General features: G+C 31.6%; 2 protein-coding genes across 3 annotated transcripts; both read right to left on the bottom strand.

The window, feature by feature from the left end:
* Positions 1-432: 432 nt before the first annotated feature.
* LOC103489585 (cyclase-associated protein 1) lies at positions 433-5,030 on the bottom strand. Of its 2 annotated transcripts, XM_051083268.1 has the most exons (11): positions 4,527-5,012; positions 4,113-4,281; positions 3,945-4,009; positions 3,223-3,526; positions 2,986-3,139; positions 2,785-2,894; positions 2,606-2,661; positions 2,451-2,507; positions 1,951-2,094; positions 705-811; positions 433-457 (listed from the first exon to the last, which is right to left on the bottom strand). In XM_051083268.1, exons 1-10 carry the CDS (start codon positions 4,803-4,805, stop codon positions 725-727), a joined length of 1,425 nt encoding a protein of 474 aa, XP_050939225.1. In that variant the 5' UTR covers positions 4,806-5,012; the 3' UTR covers positions 433-457; positions 705-724. The 2 variants fall into 2 exon arrangements, with proteins under 2 accessions (XP_050939225.1, XP_008447035.1); XM_008448813.3 differs by lacking the exon at positions 433-457 and having other exon boundaries at positions 582-811; positions 4,527-5,030.
* An 11,590-nt stretch (positions 5,031-16,620) lies between these two features.
* Positions 16,621-20,924, bottom strand: LOC103489584 (probable receptor-like serine/threonine-protein kinase At4g34500). Its single transcript, XM_008448812.3, has 7 exons — positions 20,158-20,924; positions 18,580-18,684; positions 18,353-18,475; positions 18,054-18,224; positions 17,842-17,971; positions 17,549-17,758; positions 16,621-17,007 (listed from the first exon to the last, which is right to left on the bottom strand). Exons 1-7 carry the CDS (start codon positions 20,721-20,723, stop codon positions 16,936-16,938), a joined length of 1,377 nt encoding a protein of 458 aa, XP_008447034.1. The 5' UTR covers positions 20,724-20,924; the 3' UTR covers positions 16,621-16,935.
* Positions 20,925-24,363: the final 3,439 nt, after the last annotated feature.

Genomic DNA, 24,363 nt, shown 5'->3' with positions numbered 1-24,363 from the left:
TCAAACAATTTTGTAAATAAAATGAACAAAAAGAGAATGAATGAATCAAATTTTATTTAGACCAAGAAAAGTTGAAAATGACAAATAGGAATTTTATTAAATAAAAACTTATTAAGGTAAGTATAACATGTTGCGAAGAAAGGTCATTTTGAAGTAGATTAGTGTCAATTAATGACTAATTCTACACACTCATTGCAGAAATCGATGAAATATAGTAAAATTCCAATGTTATTTATCATCTAATATATCAAAATCAAACCCGAAAAATTAAAGGTAAAAAAGAAAAAAAAAAAGAAGAAAATACAATCCCAAGAACAAGAAGAGGAGGCAAAATCCACATTTTAGATACAAATTTAGTTACCTTTTTCCTAAAACTCCATATGTATAATCAGAGAGTGATTTTAGTTTTTCAAACTAAAAAAAATCAAGAAAAAAACGACATATCAATGTCACCAACCTTCATAAGGTACCAAATAAGATTTAGTGAAGGTGTGGATATAAATTAATTAAATCAAAATTGATAACAAGTAAATAGTAAAGAAGAAGGTGAAAGGAAGTAAAAGGTATAGTGAAAATTCATATACAAAGAACAGACAAAACATATATATATTTCATAAGAGGAATATAATGATGGCGCATCAAGTAATATTATAATTAATTATGAAAGGGAAAGTAAATGAGTAAGAGAGAGATGTGTTGATCACCAGAAAATGAAACTGAATAATTAGGCACCAGAGTGAGAAACTGGAGTTGTTTCAATATGACCATCCTTTAGCACATGAACAAACTGCTGTGGTAAAGCATGCTCCACCTGTGATTCACAATGTCCCAGTTTTCTTCTACTTAAATTGACCAACGCAAAAATAAGAAGAAGAAAAAAAAACTCATTTTGTTTTTTTATTATTACTTGGAATGACTTAGAAAGAAGAAGGTGTTTTAAAAATAAAAAATTCATTTATATTAACTTTTTCAAGTTTGGTAGTAGTCATCAAAATTGGTGGTTGAAAGTTTGACAGCAGAGTTGCCAAAAATGGCAACCAATGGTCGGTCACAATGGTCACCAATGATGTTTGAAGTTGGCTAATGAACATTCTAGATTAAATTAAAAAAAGAAAAAGTAACCCATATTTCAAATATTGTTTACTATTCAAATCCACGAGAAAGAGTGGATTTCCTAAATCCTTCTTCCAAAGAGAGGCGGACTTAGGAGGTCTAACTCATCCAATCCTAATCTTTGAAACAAACATTCCTAGGGACTCGACTGATGAATAAAAAATTATGAACATTAAACTATTCTTCATGAATTTAATCCGATTTTAACTATGGGGTTATATATATATATATATATATATATATATATATATATATATATATATATATATTCAAGAAAATAAATTATTATATAGTCACAATCACCCATGATTGTGCTAATTTAAACATAGTTTAGTCGAACAAAGTCATACACCTTCAACCAAGAGGTCAAATATTCAAATTTCCACTTCATTTGTTGTTGAATTAAAAAATATAAAATTTTAATAAATCTTTCTCGACTAATATGTAGGATAAGGAACCAAACCTTTAACTTCAAAGTTTTCAAACATATTTGATGTTATTGAATTATGCTTATTTTAAATTTCAATCAACTTTTGAACATTAACGTAAGTTCTTCGATCTTTTTCTTTCTTTTTATGAACACTTTTCTTTGCTTTGAAAGTTTGGCTAAGACATTAAAATCCCTAAGTGAAACATTAGACAAAGTGGTAATCAATGTTCAAGATCAACAATTGTTTTCTAGAAACAAAACACTGAAAATAAAATTATTATCACATGAAACTTTAACCATTTTCTATATGAACATCTAACATTGATTGGCCTAAGTCAAGAAAAAATCTCGGAATCTTGAATAAAAAAAATGCACACAAAAAACGTATGTATAAGATATAGACATACCCAATCACCATCAGGATCACTTCCTCGCACCAAAACATTGATTTCACTTGATTTAGCGGTCGTTATAGACGCCTTCAGAGAATCGTTGCTTAAATACAATTGACATCCGCCGGTGTTATCCACAGAAATAGTTGGAGCTGATCCCTATAATAACAAGATATTGCTTTATTACATAGATATTAAAACAACTTTTGACAACAAAGATTACAATTCCGTCTTTCCTTTATTACATATGTATATCCTTTATGCATTACGGTTAGAGTATTAAATATTAGATGTAACAGCCTTTTACACTAAGTTATCTAGATGTTAGTTACTAGTTAGTTAGGTTTAGAAGCCTTTTGGGCCTATTTAGACTTGTACTTATGTATGTTTTCATTCTCTTTGTAATGTTGATAAGAACCCTAATATAGAAATCCTCTCTCACTATCTCTCAACTCTCTACGAAACTTCTCAATGCCAGTGAACAAAATGGGAGCATATATCGTTCGAAAAGATACCTGACATTGAATCTCAATACCATTGCAGTTTACAACCTCACAAGCAGCCACAACATCCTGTTATTTTTGTCATAAACAAACAAGCCTAAATTAGTTCCAACGAGCTTGACTTCAAAGAACTGAAAAAGTGAACCGCTTACTTATTTTGTACTTACAGTAAATACAACTCCTGTCTTACTGCATTTGTCAATTGTTATGTTATTGACCTTTCCTGCACATAGTTGGAAGGGATACCAGTTGTTCATGGAACAAATTAACTTTGTAATAACTTAATATCATGCTAGTGAATATTAAATGAGTGCTTGGAGAGAAGAGAGTGCAGTAACCAAATCACCTTGAACCTGCAATACAGAATCTTTGCATCCATAAATGTATACCGACTGTTTTGAATCACAGTCTGATATAACCAAGTCTTTTTTTCCAATTTGGTGCTCAATGGCCCACCTGCAAGTTTGCAAGATATGAGGGAGGGGAAATGTAAGAATCAGAAGGATGATATTATCTTGAGTAAGGAGGATAATATTATCCGACGTACTTCCGACCCATTTGAAGCTCGAACTTGGGGTTGGGGGCAACAACTGGCTTCGACACAGAAGGTGAATTTCTATGACCAATTTCATTGGTATTGACAATACCAGTTCTCTCTGCTCGGTTTTTCGTCTTCATGTCATCAGTTACTTTTCTCAGACCTACAAAGAAACAGAAATATGAAAAGCATAAGTGATATCTAACTGGGTAAAACAATATAAATCTATAAACAGAACCATTGTACCTCCGGTTACAGACTTTCCTGAGCTAATTTCTTGAAACACAGCAGCCATTCCCTCTTTTGGTCGTGCCGAAGCTTGAGAAGTTTCAGTGTTAAAGAGGGGAGCTGAGGGAGGTGGAGGAGCAGAAGCACTTGGGGCAGGTACTTTTGTAGAAGTTGCTGGAGTCATTTTGCCAGCAGGATTCCAAACTGGTCCCAAAGGATAGAAACTTTTAACATAATCCCTCAAACCTGTCAAGAATAGCTCCTTCATAGCTTTGGCCCACTCAACATGGTTTTGATCTTTGCTTTTAAACTCCACGAGAATCTAGATTAGGATTTAGGAAAACAAAGAATGAACACAGCCTTGAAAATGCTTTCTCCAGCTAGTCAAAATAGATAACAAATTTACAGAGCTACAAGCATCAAAACTGCATCAAATTTCAAATCACACTTTTAATTTTAAAAAATTCCTGTTCACCAATCTATTTCTGTATGTTGAATCATGGATTGGCTAACAGTATAAGGCAGACACCACAAACACAAAAGAGGATAAGCTAACTTTGTAAGCTATAAAACAGTCGCAAACAGGGTTTAATCTAGCACTTAGGGTTACCACAGGGAACAACCATTTTGAACAAGTTTGTATTGCATCATTGGAAACAATTTCTTACATATTTACACAGGTTGGTTGGTGTTTATTTTTATATCATGAATAAATCAACTAAAGTGCCAGTTTAGTGTACCTTGTTGCTGTAAAACTCAGCCGTTTGCCAACTTTCCTCAACATGTGCTATGGGCATGCTCATACCTATACAAAAAAAAATTATCAAAGGGAAATTATAATCTTGAATCGAAACTACACATTTCCATTACTAACATAGAAGGAATAACTAAAAAAAAAATCTTCATACCACACTCTTTTCCCGTATACGCAATCCAGGCTAAAGCCGAGAGAGCATCAGCGACAGTCTTTAGATGATTAAAGAACTCAGATCTTTTCCCTGCTGTCAATGTGTTTGCCTTCAAAATCACTTCGTTCAGTGGCTTGAGAAATCCAGCCAACCCCGCAAGATCTGGTTTCTACAAATCACAGGAAAAACATTCGAACCAAACAAAGCAATTCGTTCTGAGCGAGAGAAGTTACAAACTTGAGACACTACTCCATAATTTGTAGATTGACATTATATTTTGAAGATTCTCAAAAATCATCAAAACACATTGCCCTAAAACCTATTATTAAGCACGATAAAAATCAACAACCTCGTGAATCAACGAATTCATCAAATCGTCGTTCAAAAAGGAAAATAAAAACTAAAAACGAGTACCTGAGTTTGTTTGACATCAACAAGAAGCTGCTTCTCAACAGAAAAAGCTTCTTCCACAATCCTCGTGGCCTCGAGGACTGGACCTCCAATCTTCTCAGCAGCATCGGACACTTTCCGAACGTAATTCCTCATCAGATCCTCAAAAGCCAAAATCGGAGGTTCCGACGCCGCATTGTCGTCATTTGACAACGAAATACCGCGAGTGGAGAAACCAGCTGGAGAGAGTGCTTCGAGACGGCACACGGCGGATTCAAGACGTTGAATCAATTTCTCCTCCATATTCACAACCGGGAAACGCAAGATAACTCAAAGTGTGAGAAGTCAGATCAGATCAAGAAAAAAAAGGTAAGGAAGAAAGATTGATTCGTGTTCCATTTGAATGGTTCCAAATCAAAATCAAAAGCTTTAGGTTCGGGTATTTGTTATTGTTAGGTTGATTTTCTTCTTTCGCGGTTTCAATGGTGAAGAGTTGGGTAACTTTACGAGGGGTGGTTCGTTTTTTTTTTTGTTTCGGAGGGGGGGATTTCGGGAGTTTGAACAATTACACGTGGCAATATTTCAGCAGTTTCTAATGGATGGTTGCCACGTGTGGCCTTTGAGATTATAAAAACTTTTCTTCCCTCTTTTGTGGAAACTGGAAGGGAAAAATACGGTGTAGTTTTAACACCTTCCAAGCTAAGTTGTTGTTGGCCCTCTTTCTCTTTCTCTTTCTCTTTCTCTTTCTCTTTCTCTTTCTCTTTCAATACCGCTCCATCAAAGGCATCTTAACCTTAAATTCATATTTTTAAGTTTACTGTCATTAAATAAACAGAAATCTCATTATTGTTATTTACAAATTTTATAACTTATTACTATTACTATTGTTCCGTTAATGAAATTTCCTTACCACTACCTCAATTTTTATTACGATTTTATAATATATTATATTCAAAACATCTATTAACTAATTAAATGGTCTTTTTCAAGAAACAAATTAAATGACTATGTCTTGTTATTGGGATTACATTACTGCATATGATACAAAGATAGTTATGATAGAATATTTCTTAAATATTCGAAAAGGTTTGGATATCCCTTTTATTTATTGTTTTTATTTTTGAAAATTAAATCTACAGACAATAATATTACATTCGGAATTCTTCTTTTGTTATCTAGTTTTCATCAAAAACGACTTTAAAAAATCAAGTCAAATTTTGACAACTACAAAATGTAACTTTTAAAAAGTTAGTTTATGAAATGGTTAGGAATTCAAACCATTGTATTTAAAAAATATGTAAATCAGAATAAAAAATAGATAAACTAGACTTAATTTTTTTGAACAAAAACCAAATTGTTAACTAATAAGACTTAAATAGTTTATGATATACATAAGTTGAATTGTATTTTTAATCCATGAAATGCTAGGATCGTCAGAATGTGTCTACATAACTAAAATTTATCACTATATATCTTGTTAGCATACACAAAAATTTGGACTTAAATACTTATTTGATTATTTAGAAAAGGAAAGATAACAATTTTACCCTTCCATGATACATCAAATTTAATCATAATTTTCTAATGTCGTAAATAAAAATGCCTTGGTTCATTTAATCGTGATATATTACCAAATGCAATTTCGGGATATAGTTGATTTAACTTTTTAAATGTTTTCACAATGTTAACATTAAAAATTGTGTTTTTTAAAATCGTTTTTTTTTTCTAGTCAATCCAAATAAACTCTTAGCACATGTTTGAGTCAAAGTGGTTTGGGTGCTAAAATGGAATAGAGTATAATAACTAATTTCTTATTTAGGGTTAGGATTAAACTTAGTTGAAGTTTAGGATTAGGATTTCAAATAACCTACGATCTTACTATTCTCAACCTTTAAGGGATGTTTGTTTCAACAATTGAAAACATCGTTGACCAACTTTCGGATACCCCACTTTCGATGACCTTCCTCAACCAACTTTCGGACGTTTCTGTCAGTGACTGTCGTCGGTCAATCTACGACCACCATTTTCAATGATTCTACCGATAAACTTCCAACAACCAACTCGACTGCCTTAGCCAACCACCCTCTGGTCGTCATCGATCAACTTAAATTTTCTTTAATAAAACACTTTTTGTATATATAATAAACCAAACAAATTTGTATATAAAAATATTTTTCTCTTTATACCAAATTGTACTAAGAAAAAAATATTTTTAAAAGGAGTTGTTAAACACATTTGTGTTTTTATTTTAACAAAAACAAGCTTTTTTCGAAAGTGTATAAATGAAAATAGTTTGAAATTTTTTGTGAAGTCAATTCAAATACGTTCTTAGTTTAATTATAATAATATTTGAAAAAATTCTCATTATTTGTGTATTTGTTTTTCTTTGGGGGTTGTTTCAATTATTTGAGATTATCTTTTAAAATTTATCACTTTTTCCTTCTCGGTTTAAAATTAACTTTTCTTTTATTTTTTTTAGAGATAGTGCTAGTAAACACATATAATCTTTTAAAATTAATTTGTATAGTGTTAAATATATATCAAATAAATTTCATATATATGCTTTTTGGGTTATATAAATGGGTCTTTTAAAAAATATAACAAAACGACAAAATATTTTCATTATATAGAACAATTTTGAAAACGAAAAAAGTCCAAAGGTGCACAATGAAAAATACCAAAAATGTCTCATCAACTACACCGTCAACAACGCGCATAATATATTTGGTACACAATCGTTTAGATTTGGATAGTCAAATCTAAATGATTTATTTTTTTCAATTCTATCTGTTGTTGCACTTCAGTCTTCAATGCAAAAAATCATCCAAGTCCGGCAAATAATGATGAAAGAAACGAGGCAGCAATTGAATGGATTGTTAAAAGGAACAAGACTGCAAAACAGAAACTGAATTAGTGAAAGGCTGAGTCGCGGAACACGCTATCTTTCAGACGTTTCGCGGCTCTGCTCTGAACCGTGCAAACAGAATTATGCCTCGTCGTCCCCAAGATAAAACAATCATTTTTCGTCAATTAGTTTTGCACAGAAACTAATTGGAACCGAAACACTAAAAAAAGAACAGCTTGAAAAACTTTTAAGAGAATGAAAATTTGAGAGAAGATTGTTTGTTGTGTGTTTTAAGAATGAGAGTGAGAGATCTATTTAGAGTGTGGGCATTACCAACGGTCATATTCACAACGGTCACAAATTAATTTTGTAAATGGTCAATTTAATTCTTAACGGTCAAACGGTCAAAAAAATTAATTTTGTAACGTTTCACGGTCAAAAAATTAATTTGTAATAAACGTTTCATAATTCCTTACAAACTTTTCATCCAATAATCCCCCACTTGAAAATTTTTTACTATCAGTCCCCCACTTGAAAATTTTAGAAACATATTCATCGAGTAGTATCTGTCTATATAATGTTGTGCTTAAGTAAAGGTGTCTGATGACTTGAACCTTTACATAGTGAGAATAGTTTAGAGTATTGTAAAGTAACTCGTAGTTTTGAACTTTACTTCTAACGCTATCACACACACATCATTATTTGAGTGAAGTTCTAAAATAGCTCGTGCTTTATGGCCTTGCACGTATATCCCACTTTAGTGAATGCCCTAGGAATCTGCCTAGAATTCCATAGAAAGCGGCCCTCACTTCCACATTCACAAAGGTGAATCTATCAAGAGTAGTCCTGTAGCTAGGTACTCTACTTGATATCATGTATAGATTTCATTAAGAACAAAGTTCAGCCTCATCATATGCTTCAGGATGTCATGTTAATCATTAAAAACATAAGAATGAGACTTTTAAATATTTAGCATGATTCTCATCATCTTACTTGTGATCAGTTATTACCCACTGAACTTGTTTCTTGGGATCTCCAGTCTTACAAGTTGGGTTACCTTATAGTAATTCAAGTTTTAATAGGCTTGAGTCCCATTATTTCTGAGGTTTTAAAAACCTTTTCTCTAGCGAGTCTTTTCGTCAAAGGATCAGCCAAGTTATTGTTAGACCGTACATAATCCACTATCACTGCATCAGTAGTGAGTAATTCTCTAATGGTACTATGCTTACGACGTAGCTATCGTCTCTTACCATTATAGTAATGGTTTTGAACTTTTGTGATAGCTGCAATACTATCATAATGGATTAGTATGGCTGGTATCGATCTTTCCCATGTGGGAATCTTTGATAGCAAGCTTCGAAACCAGCTTGCTTCTTTACTCTTAGCAACTAGTGCTATCATCTTTGACTTCATCGTTGACTGGACTAAGATTGTCTGTTTCTTGGATTTCCAAGCTACAGCTCCTCCTGATATATTAAAAATATAGCCTCTTGTAGCCTTTGAGTCATCTGAGAGGAAGTTCCAATCAACATCGTTGTAACCTTCAAGTACAACAGGAAACTTGTTATAATGTAATCCTAGGTTTTGGGTTTTCTTAAGGTATCTCATTATTCTCTATCGCATTCCAATGTTCTAGACTGGGTCTGCTGGTAAACCTACATAATAATCCTACGACGTAAGCTATGTCTAGTCTAGTGCAATCAGTAGCATACCTTAAATTACCTATGATACTAGCGTACTCGGATTGGTTAACACTGTCACCAGTGTTCTTAAATAGTTTTACACTAGAGTCATAAGGTGTACAAGCTGGTTTACTATCGAAGTAGTTGTACTTCTTTAGAATCTTTTCTATGTAATGAGATTGATATAAAGAAATTCCATTTTCAATTCTTGTAATTTTGATGTCTAAGATTACATCAGCTTCACCTAGGTCTTTCATGTCAAAATTTACACTCAACATAGATTTTACATCATTTATGACGTGCAAGTTTGATCCAAAGATTAACATGTCATCTACGTATAGGCATATGATAATACATAGCCTACCTTCAATCTTATAGTAGATACATTTGTCACTTTCATTTACTTTGAATCCTTTTGACATGAGTAAGTTGTCAAACTTTTCGTGCCATTGCTTAGGAGCTTGTTTTGGCCATAGAGGAATTTATCTAGTTTGCAAACTTTGGATTCTTAGTCGTGAACTATGAAACCTTCAGGTTGTTCCATGTAAATCTTTTCTTCTAAATCACCATTTAGGAAAGTAGTTTTAACATCCATCGTCTGATGGATTAAGAGATTGTTCAAGGCAGCTATAGATATCAACATTCTACTAAAGGTGATTCTAGTGACCGAGGAAAAAGTATCAAAGAAGTCTATGTTTTCCCTCTGCCTAAATCCTTTTGCTACTAATCTAGCCTTATACACTACTGATCCATCAGGTTTGAGTTTCTTCCCTAAAACTCATTTGCAGCTTATAGCTTTACATCTAGGGGGTAAGTCAACTAGGTGGCAAGTTCTATTGGATTCAAGAGAGTCCATTTCATCATTGATAGCTTCTTGCTATAAATTGGCATCTACTGAGGATAATGCTTCTGTTAGATTTTTTGGATCTTCTACGTTGTACATTTCGAAGTCTTCTTTAAAGTCTTTTATTGTTCTAGCTCTCTTGCTTCTTCTACATTCAGGATCTACTTCCTTGTCTTGGGTTTGAATCCTAATTGAAGGTAGATTACTGGAACTTGAGCCCCCACTAGTTTGACTATATAGGCCCCTACTATTTTTAGATTTAAAAGGAAATCTATCCTAAAAAAAATCTACGTCATTCGATTCTATGATTACTTTGTTTTCTAAGTCATAGAATCTGTGGCTTTACTATTTTCAGTGTATCCTATGAAGACACATTCATAGGCTCTACTTACTAATTTCCTTCTTTTTGGATCAGGTATTCTAACATAAGCTATACAGTCCCAAGTTCTAAGATAAGACAAGTTTGGTGTTTTATGTTTAAGAACTTCGTATGGTGAAGTTTTACTGTTTGATTTAGGAATCCTATTAAGAACATAATTAACAGTCTTAATTATTTTACCCCACCAAGATGGTACTGCTCCTGACTTAAGTAAGATAGCAACTACTAACTCAGTTAAAGTTTTATTCTTTCTTTCTGTTTTTCCATTCATTTCAGGAGAATAAGGTGCAGTAGTTTCATGTATTATTCCTTTTCAGTTATAGAACTCATTGAAAACAACTGAATCATATTCAGTTCCTCTATCACTACAAAGTCTCTTAATTCTTTTGTTAAACTAGTTCTCTATTTCAGTTACAAAGACTTTGAACATTTCATAGGCATCACTTTTATTTTTAAGCAGATAAATAAAAGTATAGTCAGAATAGTCATCTATAAAGGTAATTACATACCTTTTACTGTTTCTAGTTAAAGTGTCATCAAATTCTCATAAGTCAGAATGAATTAATTCTAAAGGCTCTGTTACTCTAGTTACAGACTTATGCGAGGTTTTAGTTATCTTAGCTTAACTACAACATGCACATTTCTCAAATTCATGCAGAGATAACTTAGGTATAAGATCTAACCTACTCATGTTGTTAATTAACCTTTTTATTAACATGACAAAGTCTAGCATGCCAAACATTAAAAGAAGTCAACATGTAAACAGAAGATGCAATTTTATTAATTTCCAGATTCAATTTGAACATGTCATCAGTAACGTAATCCTTCCCCATAAATACATTGTTTTTAGTTAAAGTAAACAAGTCTGATCCTATGGTTTGTGTGAATCTAGCCTTGTTGAGGAGATATCCAGATACCAAATTCTTTCGAATTTCTGGAGTATGCACAACTTCCTTCAGCACAAGTGTCTTGCCGGATGTAAATTTCAATTCTACTTCTCCAATACCGGCCACCTTGGTTGTGTGATGATCTCCTAGAAGGATATTCTTATCCTTAACTTCATTATATTTTTTAAAAAAACTAAGGTCGTGGCAGACATGGCGGGATGCATCAGTGTCTAGCCACCAACCTTCAGACCCTCAATCACATTAACTTCAGATATCATAGCTATTAATTCATCTTCTACCAGGTTCGCCTGTACAGCAAGACGACTCCTGTTTCTACAATTTCTAGCTAAATGACCAGGCTTATTACAATTATAACAAACAATTTGTACCGTACTTCTGAACTGTGGGTTGTTTTGTTTGTTAGATCCTCATTTCCTATTGTTTCCTTTCGGCTTCAGGTTCGATTTTAGAACTGCAGTGGGTTTCTTTTTGGGGATGGCGTTCACCTCTTCTTTTTTATCATGCTTCCTTACTTCCTCCTCTATCCTTAGCCTCGTAATTAGACTTTCTAGTGAGAACTTCTTGGTTTTGTGTCTTAGTGTGTTCTTGAAATCCTTCTATAGTTGAGGCAATTTATCAATAATAATAGCAACTTGAAATTGATCATCAAGTGGCATACCTTCACTTATAATCTCGTGGGCTATTTTCTGGATTTCATGTGACTGTGCCTCCACAGATTTGTCATCAGTCATTTGATATCTCAGGTATCGACTGACAACGTACTTCTTCGACCTCGCTTCCTCAATATCGTACTTCTTTTGTAGCGCATCTCACACTTCTTTTGCAGTAGTCATGGTACTATAATAATCATATAGTTCATCAGTAAGACCATTAAGAATTAGGTTCTTACAGATGAAGTCAGTTTCTGTCCAGGTGGCGAGGTTCTTTAGTTGTTTTTCTGTAGGATCTTTTTTTGAAACCTTCGGCTTTTCAGCAGTACAAGCAGTGTCTACCTTCTTCAACATGAAGAAAAATAACATCTTTTGTTTTCACCTTTTGAAGTGTGCTCCTTCAAAACGGAATGGACGGTTGAGATAAGAAGACATCAAGTCGAATTGGATTTGTCTGACCATCACAACAGAAAAGAAGCGTCATAAAATTGTTGTTGTACTTCGGTCTTCAATGCAAAAAATCTTTCAAGTCCGACAAATAATGATGAAAGAAATGAGGCAGCAACTGAACGGATTGTTAAAAGGAACAAAGGCTGCAAAACAGAAATTGGATTAGTGAAAGGCTGAGTCGTGGAACACGCTCTTTTTATGGCGTTTCGCTGCTCAGCTCTGAATCGTGCAAACAGAATTATGCCTCGTCGTTCCCAGGATAAAACAGTCCTTTTTCGTCAATTAGTTTTGCACATAAACTAATTGGAACCGAAACACTAGAAAAAGAATAGCTTGAAAAACTTTTAAGAATGAGAATTTGAGAAAAGATTGATTGTTGTGTGTTTTAAAAATGAGAGTGAGGGATCTATTTATAGTGTAGGCGGATTACCAACGGTCATATTCACAACAGTCATAAATTAATTTTGTAATCGGTCAATTTTATTTTTAACGGTCAAACGATCAAAAAAATTAATTTTGTAACGTTTAACGGTCAAAAAATTAATTTGTAATAAACGTTTCATAATTCTTACAAATATTTCATCCAATACTATCGTTTAATTTGGTTACATGATCGTTTAGATTTGGTCATTTAGATTTGGTCGTTTAGATTTGGATCGTTAGATTTGGCTACCCCAAATCTAAACAATTTTTTTTTTCAAAATTTGGTACACGATCGTTTAGATTTGGCTAAACGAATTTTTTAATTCTTTTGGTACACGATCGTTTATTTTTTGTACACGATTGTTTAGATTTGGTTGCTTCAATCTAAACAATTTTTTCAAGATTTTTTATACACGATGTTTTAGGTTTGGTTACCCTAATCTAAACGACGTACAAAAATGAGGAAAAGAAGAAAGACAATAGAAAAAAATGGTAGCGAAGAAAAAAAAAAGAAAATAAGAAAGATGATAGAAAGAAATCGCAACGAAGAGGAAAGAAAGAAAGACGATATAAAGAAATCACAGCGAAGAGGAGAAGAAAGACATAAAGGTTTAGAATATTTAAACAAATGGATAATTTTATGGGATTTGTTACACATACCATAAATATTTTAGTAGTTTGTTATATTTATGAAAATTTTCCTTAGTTTAATAACATTTTTCATTTTTTCGTTGGTAAATTTAATTAGCTCGAAGACTTGGAATTATCGTTTAAACTTAAAAATTACAACGTTGAAAAAAATTAGTGGTCAAATAAAAAATTAAAAAATTTATGGTATTTTTATTCCTTAAATATAATTTGATAAAAAAAATATAAAAAATTTCAATAATTAATTCAAGATTAAAATACTTTTTTTTTCCATTTGTAGTTAGTATATTATGATAAAAGAAAAGGCCACAACTTTTCAAATTTGTTAAAGGGACAAAAGTTTAGGAATTTTTTCTTCAAAACCTAGTAAAATCAAAAAGTCATATTGTTTAACAAATTAACTAGAGAAGTGTAGAATAAAAATTGTTTATTTTTCAAAATAATAGTAAAGATAAATAAAAATGATCTAGAAAAAGAAAAACAAAAAAGAGAATTTGGATATTTGTATGATAAAAGAATAATAGTACCAAGATATTATAAACTGTGCAAAATAACTTACATTTAATTTACGTAATGTTATTCAGACTATAATAATGTACACTAATCTAAGAACCTAAACAAATGGAACTAACCGGGTTGAATTTTTTTATGTTTTTTAAGTATGGCCAAAATTGTTAAATGGTCATCTCCTTCAACTAATTGTTTCATGTTATTAATTTTCTTTCTTAAATTATGTAATATAGTATACAATATATAATGAACTCATTTTTTAAGTTTATGGACTCTGGACCATTTATTCCTTTTTTAGGATCAATGGTGCACCCTACGAGCGTACAACATAAAAAATATATAATAGTTTACAGTATATATCATATATCATTAAGCATCAAGTTTTAAGCATTGCACACATAATATATAATTAAGCAGTAGACATATAATATTTCATATATGTTACGGTATATATTAAATATCACTAAGTATTAAACATTAAGCATCATACACATAATATATCTTTAAGCAGCAGACACATAATATATCATATATTATACAGTATATATAAAATATCATTAGTAATACATTTTCCTAATTGTATTGATATAAATTTGTACTTTCACATAATGTAAAATATGTACACATACATTGTTATCTAATATTATGTTAAATATACAGGAGTATATAATGATTTATTTAAATTGAAAACAGTTTCAGTCACGGTAAGATTTTACAAATTAACTTCTATTATATGAAAATCAATTCAAATTTAATGAAATATAATAAGTATATATCAGAAGTTATTAAATTACGTGGAATATATGGAAAATAATGCAAAACAAAATAAATAATGGATGGGGAGAGAGATTGGAAAGTGAGAGAGAGATCGGAAGGGAAATTTTCTGAATAAAATTAGCACAAGAAAAATAATTAATGGGTAATTTTGATTATAATATTAGCATAATAGAACTAATCATAATATCATATTTACATAGGATATCTAATAAATGCAAATCTTAATCATGGTCCAATTTTCTTATTTCATATTTTTATTTTTTTAATATATTAATAATAATAATAATAGGTAAATTAATTTTGGGCTCTATATTTGTGTAAAATATAAACTCATTTAGAACATTGTAATATGGTATACCATTTTAGGCCTTATTATTAAAATTGTTGTTGAAGTTTATAATAGATACGTTGAATTTTGATATTAAGTGTTTTAAGTTAATAAAATACTTTATAAGAGAAAAAAAAACCCAACAATCCAACTCGAATTTTAAGGGTTTAGTTGGATTGAAGATCTCCCTTACCTAACCGAACTCAACTAGTTTACACGTGTATTATAAAGCAAACGGTAGTAATCTGCACTCAAAACACGTGTTAGAATATCGTACATTTTATTATAACTCATAGATTATAATAACTCACTTTGCGCCTCAAATGCTCCCCAAGACTTATTAATTTGAAAAAGAAAATCAGAATTTAACAAAATTAAGCTCACTTGGTACGTTATATCAAACATTGAACAAATCTCCAAAAACTAACAAATTTCATAAAAACCAAACTCAAAAGTTCTTTTCTTTTTTTTATTAACTCTCATCAATCTCAACTTACGTATCATATATATATGTATATATATAATATGATATAATTTATTAAACCCACATAAGAATAGTTCTGTATCAAATTTTCAAATGAAAATTTTATTAAAAGATAAAAATTGCAACGCTATACTTAAGTAGCATCGTCGACTTCTGTCCAACTTCATTTATAACAACCCAAAACACATAATACACACAAACAAAGATTGATGAAACATTCATCCAATTCCATATGTCAATTTCATAAAATCGAAATATTATGATACAAACAGATACGTTTGACCAAATAGACAATAAATCAAGTTTGGGTTGGTGGAGTTTGAGTGATGGATGCTTATGAACCAACTAAAGAATAACATTGACATGAAGCAAAAGACAAATAGAAGGAAGTTTGGTTTTGAGGGGCAAAGACTTTTGAGGCATGAACCATATTTAGAAAGAAGGAAAACAACAAACAAGGACTGCTAAACAAATCATGAATTGCCAACTTTGAGGGAAAACAACTTCAAAATAACTCCTAAAGAAACCTTCAAAGTTAGGTAGATGACCCAAGTGTTTGTTGAGAGAAGTGGATTTTGTTGGTGGAAGCTATCTTGTTGGTTGATGTTGGAATGGCACCCTAACTAAAACTCATGGGTCATAATTCCACGCGATACTTCCAAACCTTGCATCAATATAGTACTTACAGAGTTCCCTTCACTTTTGGGGTTCCTTGTAGGTTGGTTAGTCTAAAGAGGTAGATCAACTAGAAAATATAAAGATCTTAGGCCAAAAATTCAATAGGACAAATGGACACAATGCGTCTTCACCCAACAACCCCCTTATTTCGTTCGACAAACATCTAGATTAGGTCAAGCTACATCATCAAGGGAGTGTTTAACTCACTAACTCCATAAGTCTTGTTCACTATTTAAGTTCGCACATTTATCTAAGAATTTTATCTTATCCTCTTTTTTTTTCTATTTCTAGTGTTTCATAACTTTGAACAACTAAACCATTGTTGAACTCGAAACACATAATTGCTAACTCCAAACTTCAGAACTCAATTCAAGCACCAATTTTTTAGAGTTTGATTAGAATGTCAAGATTAAAATCAGAATAGAAAGCTCCCAGAATAATTTAAAAGTTCGTGAACTAATTAGGCACTTGTACCAATCAAAGTTGATTAAGACGAAAAGCAAAGCAATGACTTCACAAAATGTTGGAAAAGTTCATATTGAATTGAATTGAATCTAATAGTTCTTGAACAAATTTCACATATAAAACAAAAGGAGACGTTCTATATACAAAAAAAACTCGCTTCTCATGTTGTATAAAACCATAAATACCAATTCAATAGCATAAACATAAGGGAAATAATCGATATACACTGCACGCTGCCTCGTATTAGATCTTTGAAAATTGATAGGGAACAAACTATAGTACAAAATAATCTGACCTCTAGGAACTGGCTTCTTACAGCAATAAGATTTCTCTCTTTATTCCACGTCATCTATACCAGCATGCTATAGTGGAAGTTTACTCGGCACATCTGAACGAGCAGGCTGGCTATCTTTCTCTCGCACAGATCGAAGCTCCTGGAAAACAAGAAGGCGAAAGAGAAGTTAAGAGAGATGGAAAAGAATGGAGAGGGGAAGACTCACTCTCATATTTTAATAAATGTTTGAAACTCATCCAAACATTTAGTTTGCTAAAATATCGCTCATATCCCAAAAGCGCGTACATACATTTATTATATATATGAAGAGTTTGAACAAAATTCCTAAAAGTTAAAAAGTCTACTCTGCTGACCAAAAGTAGCAACTAATCTAGGACAAATTTAAAATTAACACCATCATCCTCTCCCTGAAGAATTCTATGGAATGTAACAGAAAGGTCTAGATAAATAACCCATTATTGAATCTACTACTATTTTCTAGATGTATAGTGGAGATGGCGATAGCCGATGACTTATTCAAATATTTCAAGCATTGTCTTCATTGGGTCTATTAAAACCTTGGAAATCAGGGAATACATAAAATATCTGATGTACATGAACTATGATAACGATGAGCAAATTTCGAGTCAAATAATCAGAGTATAGGTATATATTTCAAGTCAAAGAACAACAGTGCTTACTGAACGATAAGGAAAATCATCTGCCTCTAGCATATGAACGATTTGCCCCATCTTTGGCCTTTTATTGGCATCCAAATCAATGCAGCGTAGACAAACAAGCAACACTCTCTTTAGAGTTCTAGGAGAGGGTGGAATCTCAATCAATGGATCTACTACCTCTTCACCACGTCTATTTGCCACCATCCCTTTAAACCAGTCCACCAAGTTCATCTGAGAAGACATCCATTGTAGATTGAATAGGAAAACTTTAATATGTATGAAACCTGTGAGAAAACTTGGCTTAATGGTCTTACCTCTCCTGGGGGCCGGGAATAGTCAATTGGGCTTCTGCCAGTAATGATCTCCATAAGTAGAACACCGAAACTATATACATCACTTCCCTCATTAAGCATGCCTGTGCTTGCATACTCTGGGGATACATATCTACAGCACGGAAAAGTACCTTAGGAAACCAGAATGATGGAAGTCGCAAAACTGAATAGAATGTAGTAACATAGAAACATACCCAAAGGTACCCATTACACGAGTAGTTACGTAGCTGGCTTCAGGTTGTAAGAGCTTTGCAAGTCCAAAATCAGACACTTTTGCATTCCATTTTCTGTCTAAGAGAATGTTGCTGGACTTCACATCACGGTGCACAACTTTTGGTTCTAAACCCTCGTGCAAATAGGCCAAACTGTAATTAAAACGAGCAAAAAAATACAAAACATATTCAGGATCAACCTCCTATACAACACAGATGTAATATGTCAAAGTAAAAGAATGATTTTCATATATAGAACACAACACTATTGAAAACTTTACCCTTTTGCTGTTCCAAGTGCAATCTTCATCCTAATCTCCCATGTTAAAGGGCTAACAGGCCCTACATCACCATGTAACCATTGCTCCAAGTTGCCATTATCAACAAATTCATACACAAGCATCCTAAAATTGCCACAAAATCTCATGTGTTAGATTTGTTGAATCAAGTATTCAAGTTCAATAAGATGTTTATGAGTTAAATTTTAAGGGAAATCCAATCAAAATACCTCTGAGCTCCTTCTGCGCAATAACCTATCAGACCCACCAAGTTCTTGTGCCTTACTTTTCCAATGGCCTCTACTTCAACCTTGAACTCTTTCTCTGCCTGACCTCTGTAAGAAAATTATGGAAACAGGTCAACTATTTTTTCACGGGATGTGTGCTAAATGTATTATAGCAGGTCATGAATATCTGTCCTCAATACTTATTTTTCTTGGTCAGTGATGAGCCTAGAGTGGAATGAAAAGAAAAGACAAGACGAACTCGGTACTATAAAGAACAGTTGTCACATTCCCACTAATCATTTTACTAAGAGCCTAATTAAAAAACACAAAATCAAGTTAAAAAGCTTGTTTGGTGGGCAATCTAGATTATGTTGCATGTTACTCAATAGAAAACTTCAAAAAGTATAGTATTTCATATCATAAACTCAATCCGTTTTTGTTAAACTAGAATATGTATTATATAATACATTATAAATTATATAATGATGTAAAATTAATAATCATAACATAAAACATATTCATAAATTAATTTATAATATAATTTATATTAAACCTAAAGCTGTGGATGACTCCAGCTAGTTTATGATTTATAAATATATTATGGTTAAATTACAAATCGGTCCCTATAATTTAGAGAAATTTAGAATTTCATCTTTGATTGATCGAAATTGAAACCTCAGAAACTGAATTCTAACTTTTAAACAATATATAGTGACTAAATTCTAAATTCCTCCAAACTATAGAGACAAATTTATAATGTAACCATATACTATCAAAAACATTACGAACAATTGTTTAAATTGGGACCTAATCTCTAAACACATATCTTAAAAGCATAAAATATAACTCTCTTCTCATTGAATCCTTCATATTCAAATTTCTATTTTCAAATTCCCTACCAAACAAACCATAAAATTAACTGAAAATAAAACAAGCAGGCACCATCACGTGGGCCATATTAGTTTCTGAGAGAGATTGTGCCCTGAACTAAAAAGATGATAATAATAATAATAATAATAATAATAATAATCACAAGGGACAAGGTGAAGTTGTGCGATTTGAAATATAAAATAGCTGATAATGTATGGGAACTTACTAAAGCAGTAAAGAACAAAGAACAAAGTGACAGTTAGACTTTTACCAAATGCTCAGCAACAAAGAAAACCCACTACCGACATAGTACCAATAAGTTCGGATCCAAGTTTCATCAGTCAAAACAAGAATTCCATGACATTTTCTTTAAAAGAGAAAAAAGGGGGAAGAAAAATGAAGAAGACTTGAACATAAACCAAGCAGAAGAACAAGGAATAAAATAAGACAAAACAGAGCGATATTCAACGCGGATTTCCCAGAAAACAAGATGATAAAAAAAAGAAAAAAAAAAAGAATTAACAAATATGAAATGATTGAATATTTGTAATCCACTATCCATCCACCAAGATGCTAATAAACAAATAAGAAATTCCAAAAGTGACGTGCAATTCTTCCTTTTCAAATAAATTTATCATAGAGCACATAGTGGGAACAGGATTTCTCTGAAATGGCCAGTGATTTACAGCGAATGTTATAAGACTCACTTACTTATTATTAAGAAGATTCTTCACGGCGACGACGGAACCGTCCGGCAAAACTCCTCTGTACACGATGCCGTAGCCTCCTTCTCCGATCACATTCTCTTCCACAAACCCATCAGTCGCCATTTCTAGTTCCTTCAAGCTATACCACCGTCCCCACCCTAAGTTCGGATCCTCCACCGACACATCGCTCCGACCACCTCCGGACACGTCGCTTTCTTGACTCTTCTTACTTACACCATTCTCGAACTCAATCTCCTTTTTTTTCTCAACCCTAATAACTTCCCCTTTCTCGCAATCCTCCACAGTCCGATCGGACTCTTTAATCTCAGCGATCTCCTTGGAAACCAATGGAATCAACCCAGAACTATGTTTCACCCGCATTTTGTGCTTCCTCGATTCCCTACTTCTACGGACACATAAGAAGATTAAACCAGAAGCCGCAATCATACATGCAGCTATAATACCTATGGCGGCGTAGATTTTCAAGTTGGATAGAGAAGTTCCAGAAGAAGAGGAGGGAGATTGGTCGGAAGGGTGAGTCTGGGTGGAATTGCTACCGGAAACCGCCATTGTTTCCGGCGAGAAAAGAAGAAATGGAAAGAAGGAAAAGAAGGGGATATGGTAAATTGGTTGTTGAGGAAATTTGGAAGAGAAATTTAGGAGAAGAAGAAGGGAGTTAGGAGGTTGAGAAATGGGGGATTCAACGGATACAAAGTTGAAAAAGAAAACAGAGGAAAAGTGCCAAAAGGAGAAGGGGAAAAGAGAAAGAAACGTTGTTGAGTTTTGGAGTACGAGAAAGTGAATTATTACCAAATTGCCACTGAATAGTGACGGTGGCAACGGCCATTGAGAAGGACAAAGTGGGACATCGATTTATCATCTTATGTCAATAAATTCAACTCTTCAATTACACATTTACTAATTTTTGCTATGTTTAAAAGTATCTTTATTTTTTATTGGGTTTGATTTAGGTGTAATTAGATTAAAATGTATCGTATTTACTTTTTGCTATCAAATTTTCATGCTATTTTTTTTCCGTTAGACGTGAAGGAGAATGATGATAATAAGTTAGCTACAAAAAAAAATCTGAGTAGTTTTTCGAGTAAAGAAAAGAATTGTGCAAGAAAAAATAAAAAAATGGTGGGTCTTGGTAGATATACTTTCGCTTTCTCTTTACATCTTCATTCTCTTTGCATCAAAAGCTACCCATTCTTTTCATCTAACCCAATCTTATTAACATTTCACTTCTTACCTTATTATAAGTATCAATTCATTACTTTGTGGGATACGTCGAGTTAAAATATTTATCTTGATAATTAAGACTACTACAAACTTAAAAACTAAATTAGTTGAAATTGAAATTTAGTTATTGAAAATTAAAAAAAGAGAATTTAACCTAGATTTTATTTTTTAAAAAAGTGTGGAAATCATCAAGGAAATGTAAATTAAAATTTTGATTTAATAATTAAAAGAAAAGAAAAGAAAAGGATTATAATAAAGTTATATTTATTTAATATGTGGAGATATTGAAAGTTTTTCCCTATCTTCTTCCACTTTTATGAAAATTGTAATGATTGTTCCCAACGTGGCCATCATACAAAAATATATCCCCTATAGCATAAAGTAAAGTGATATTAATGATTTTACCTATGGTTGGATTTTCAAAATAAAGCATAAGCTTGTGATTATTACCTTGTCTTATAATTTACCTTTGATTTTTTTTTTTTTTTTTTACTGTCTTTGTGATATTTGAATTTTGTCTGTTCAATTATGAGATTTTTTTTCCCTATAGAATTGTGTTATATATTTTAATCAAAACAATGTCTTATATATATATATATATATATATATATATAATTTTCTTTTTTTATGTCATATTTTTTGGGTTTTGTTATTAATGAGTGAACAAAAATTGTTGATCACACCAATTTCACATCAATTTACTATTTCAGTTCATGAAGGTCATTAATCAATTTCATGTTAAAAATAAAAGTTGGCAATTCTTGTTGCTTCCTTAACTCTTAACCAAGATTTCTATTTTTAAAAAGAATAATGATAATAAAAGGAAAGGATTTGTTAACAAAGGACAGAATAATTGATAGTGCAAGGACATTTAATTTTGAGATTTGAAAATTTGTTCTATTTTATATTTAAAAACCATTGTTTATATTTTTTTAAAAAAAAAAAAATTGAACCTTTCTAAGGAGAAAACAACAAATATTTTTCAACAAGGCCATTAAATACTAATAACTTATGAGGCAACATCAATGTGATAAATTTAAATCACATCAAAGCATTGTCTATTATATTTGTGTGTGTTATTTTTTGCTTAATTATTATGCTTTTAGATCGAATTATTATTATTATAGTCTTTATATATTTCAAGATAAATATGATTTCAATGTGATATGTCACATTTAAGCATGATAGGAGAAATGATGAATTGACATTCACTAGCTATAAGGTCAAACATTAATGTGAAGATGGTGTGTGTGTATTAAAAGAAGTCCAATAAAATTCACAACTTTTCTATAAAAAAAATAAAAAACCCTTTTTAAAATAATCCACATAGAAACAATTATATATTTTTATTTTATTGTCCATCTAATTTTTCTAGAATAAAAATGATGCTACATCAAATTATAAAGACTAAATTAAAAAAAAGTGGATTCACCTTGAACCGAAAGACACATCCAATATTTAGTAGGAATAGAAACGGTAAGATCAAGAGAATATCAAGACTCAAGTAAAAGATAATGTCTTAAGATAAGACTAATAGAGACCCAAATTGAGTTGAAATCCAATCTACTAAATTGCTCTGATTATCCTGACTCGTGCTTTAAACTTATTTTAGATACTTTTAACTATCTACTCCTATATACACGTATCATGATCGCTCGAAGAGAAGAAATCCATATTCTCACTCTCAAACAAACTTTCTACACTTTTATTTAAACACTAGATTAAGTATAGTAAGCACCACACCAATGTACAATTTCATTTTAAATTTACAAATTGCAATCTTCCTCTTTAAACAAATTTGTGGTTGTTGTCACGTAAAAATCACATTTTTTTATTATTTTTATTTTGGATGCTCAACTTTCTATGTAATAAAACGAGAATGTAACTTATGGTTCGTGATCTATCAATTCATCTATCTTGTTCGTTATCTCTAATCTCCCATATAAATTTTGTTTGAGATTGATATTTTTTTTTCTTTTAAAAAAATTAATAGAATGAAGACAAGAATTAGAAGAAGAATGAAATGGAAACTTCAACTACCATACATAATGTATTATAATAACAACAACAATAATAATAATAATAATGGTTAGAAGTTAATAAAAGAAATAAAGTATTGGTTAATGTTGAATTTATTGAGTCAAATTTGGCAAAACGTAATTAATAATAAGATTGTTATTTGTATTGTTAATTATTACAAAATCCAAAGGCCTAGCACCCACTAAACTACTCTACTCTATAGTTCTTATATCACTACTATTACTTAATTGTTGACTTTCCGTCTCCGTCTATTTCTTCCTCACGCCGTCAGTTTACCCAAACCCCTTCTTTTTAACTTACTTCAACTCCCTTCATCTTTACCCTAACGTTAACGGATTCCCTTAACACTGCTACACTTAATTTCTTTTTATTTATAAATATATACATCTATAGTTTTATATTTTTAATTCTTTTCTCCTCCTCTGGATCAACTTTAAATGCAGTCCAAAATTAATTTTTATTGAAATTAACTATTGAAATTTTTTCATAAATATAACAAACTACTAAAATATTTACGGTCGGTAGAAAAAGTCCATGAAGTTAATCATTTTTTAAATATTTCAAATTTGTTCTTTCGTCTTTTTTCTCCTCGATTTCTTTCCATTGTCATTCCTTTTTTTCGAGTTGTTATTTAGTTGTTCAAGATCGAGTAGACTTGAAAAAAAAACGTTGTTTAGATTTGGGTGTACAAAAAATAGACAGGATCTTGTATATAGAATCTTGAAAAAAAATCATTTAAATTGGGGTAGCAAAAAATAAACGATTGTGTAGACAAATCTAAACAATCGTGTACCAAAAAAATTAAAAAAAATCATTTAGCCAAATCTAAATAATCGTGTAAACCAATCTAAACGATCATGTACCAAATTTTGAAAAAAAAAATGGTTTAGATATGGCTATCCAAATTTAAAGAATCGAATCTAAACGA

This window comes from Cucumis melo, chromosome 1 (genome assembly GCF_025177605.1).
Source record: "Cucumis melo cultivar AY chromosome 1, USDA_Cmelo_AY_1.0, whole genome shotgun sequence".
NCBI classification, from domain to species: Eukaryota; Viridiplantae; Streptophyta; class Magnoliopsida; order Cucurbitales; family Cucurbitaceae; genus Cucumis; species Cucumis melo.
The sequence above is the reverse complement of the archived record's forward strand: the minus strand, read 5'-3'. Positions and strand labels throughout refer to the sequence as shown.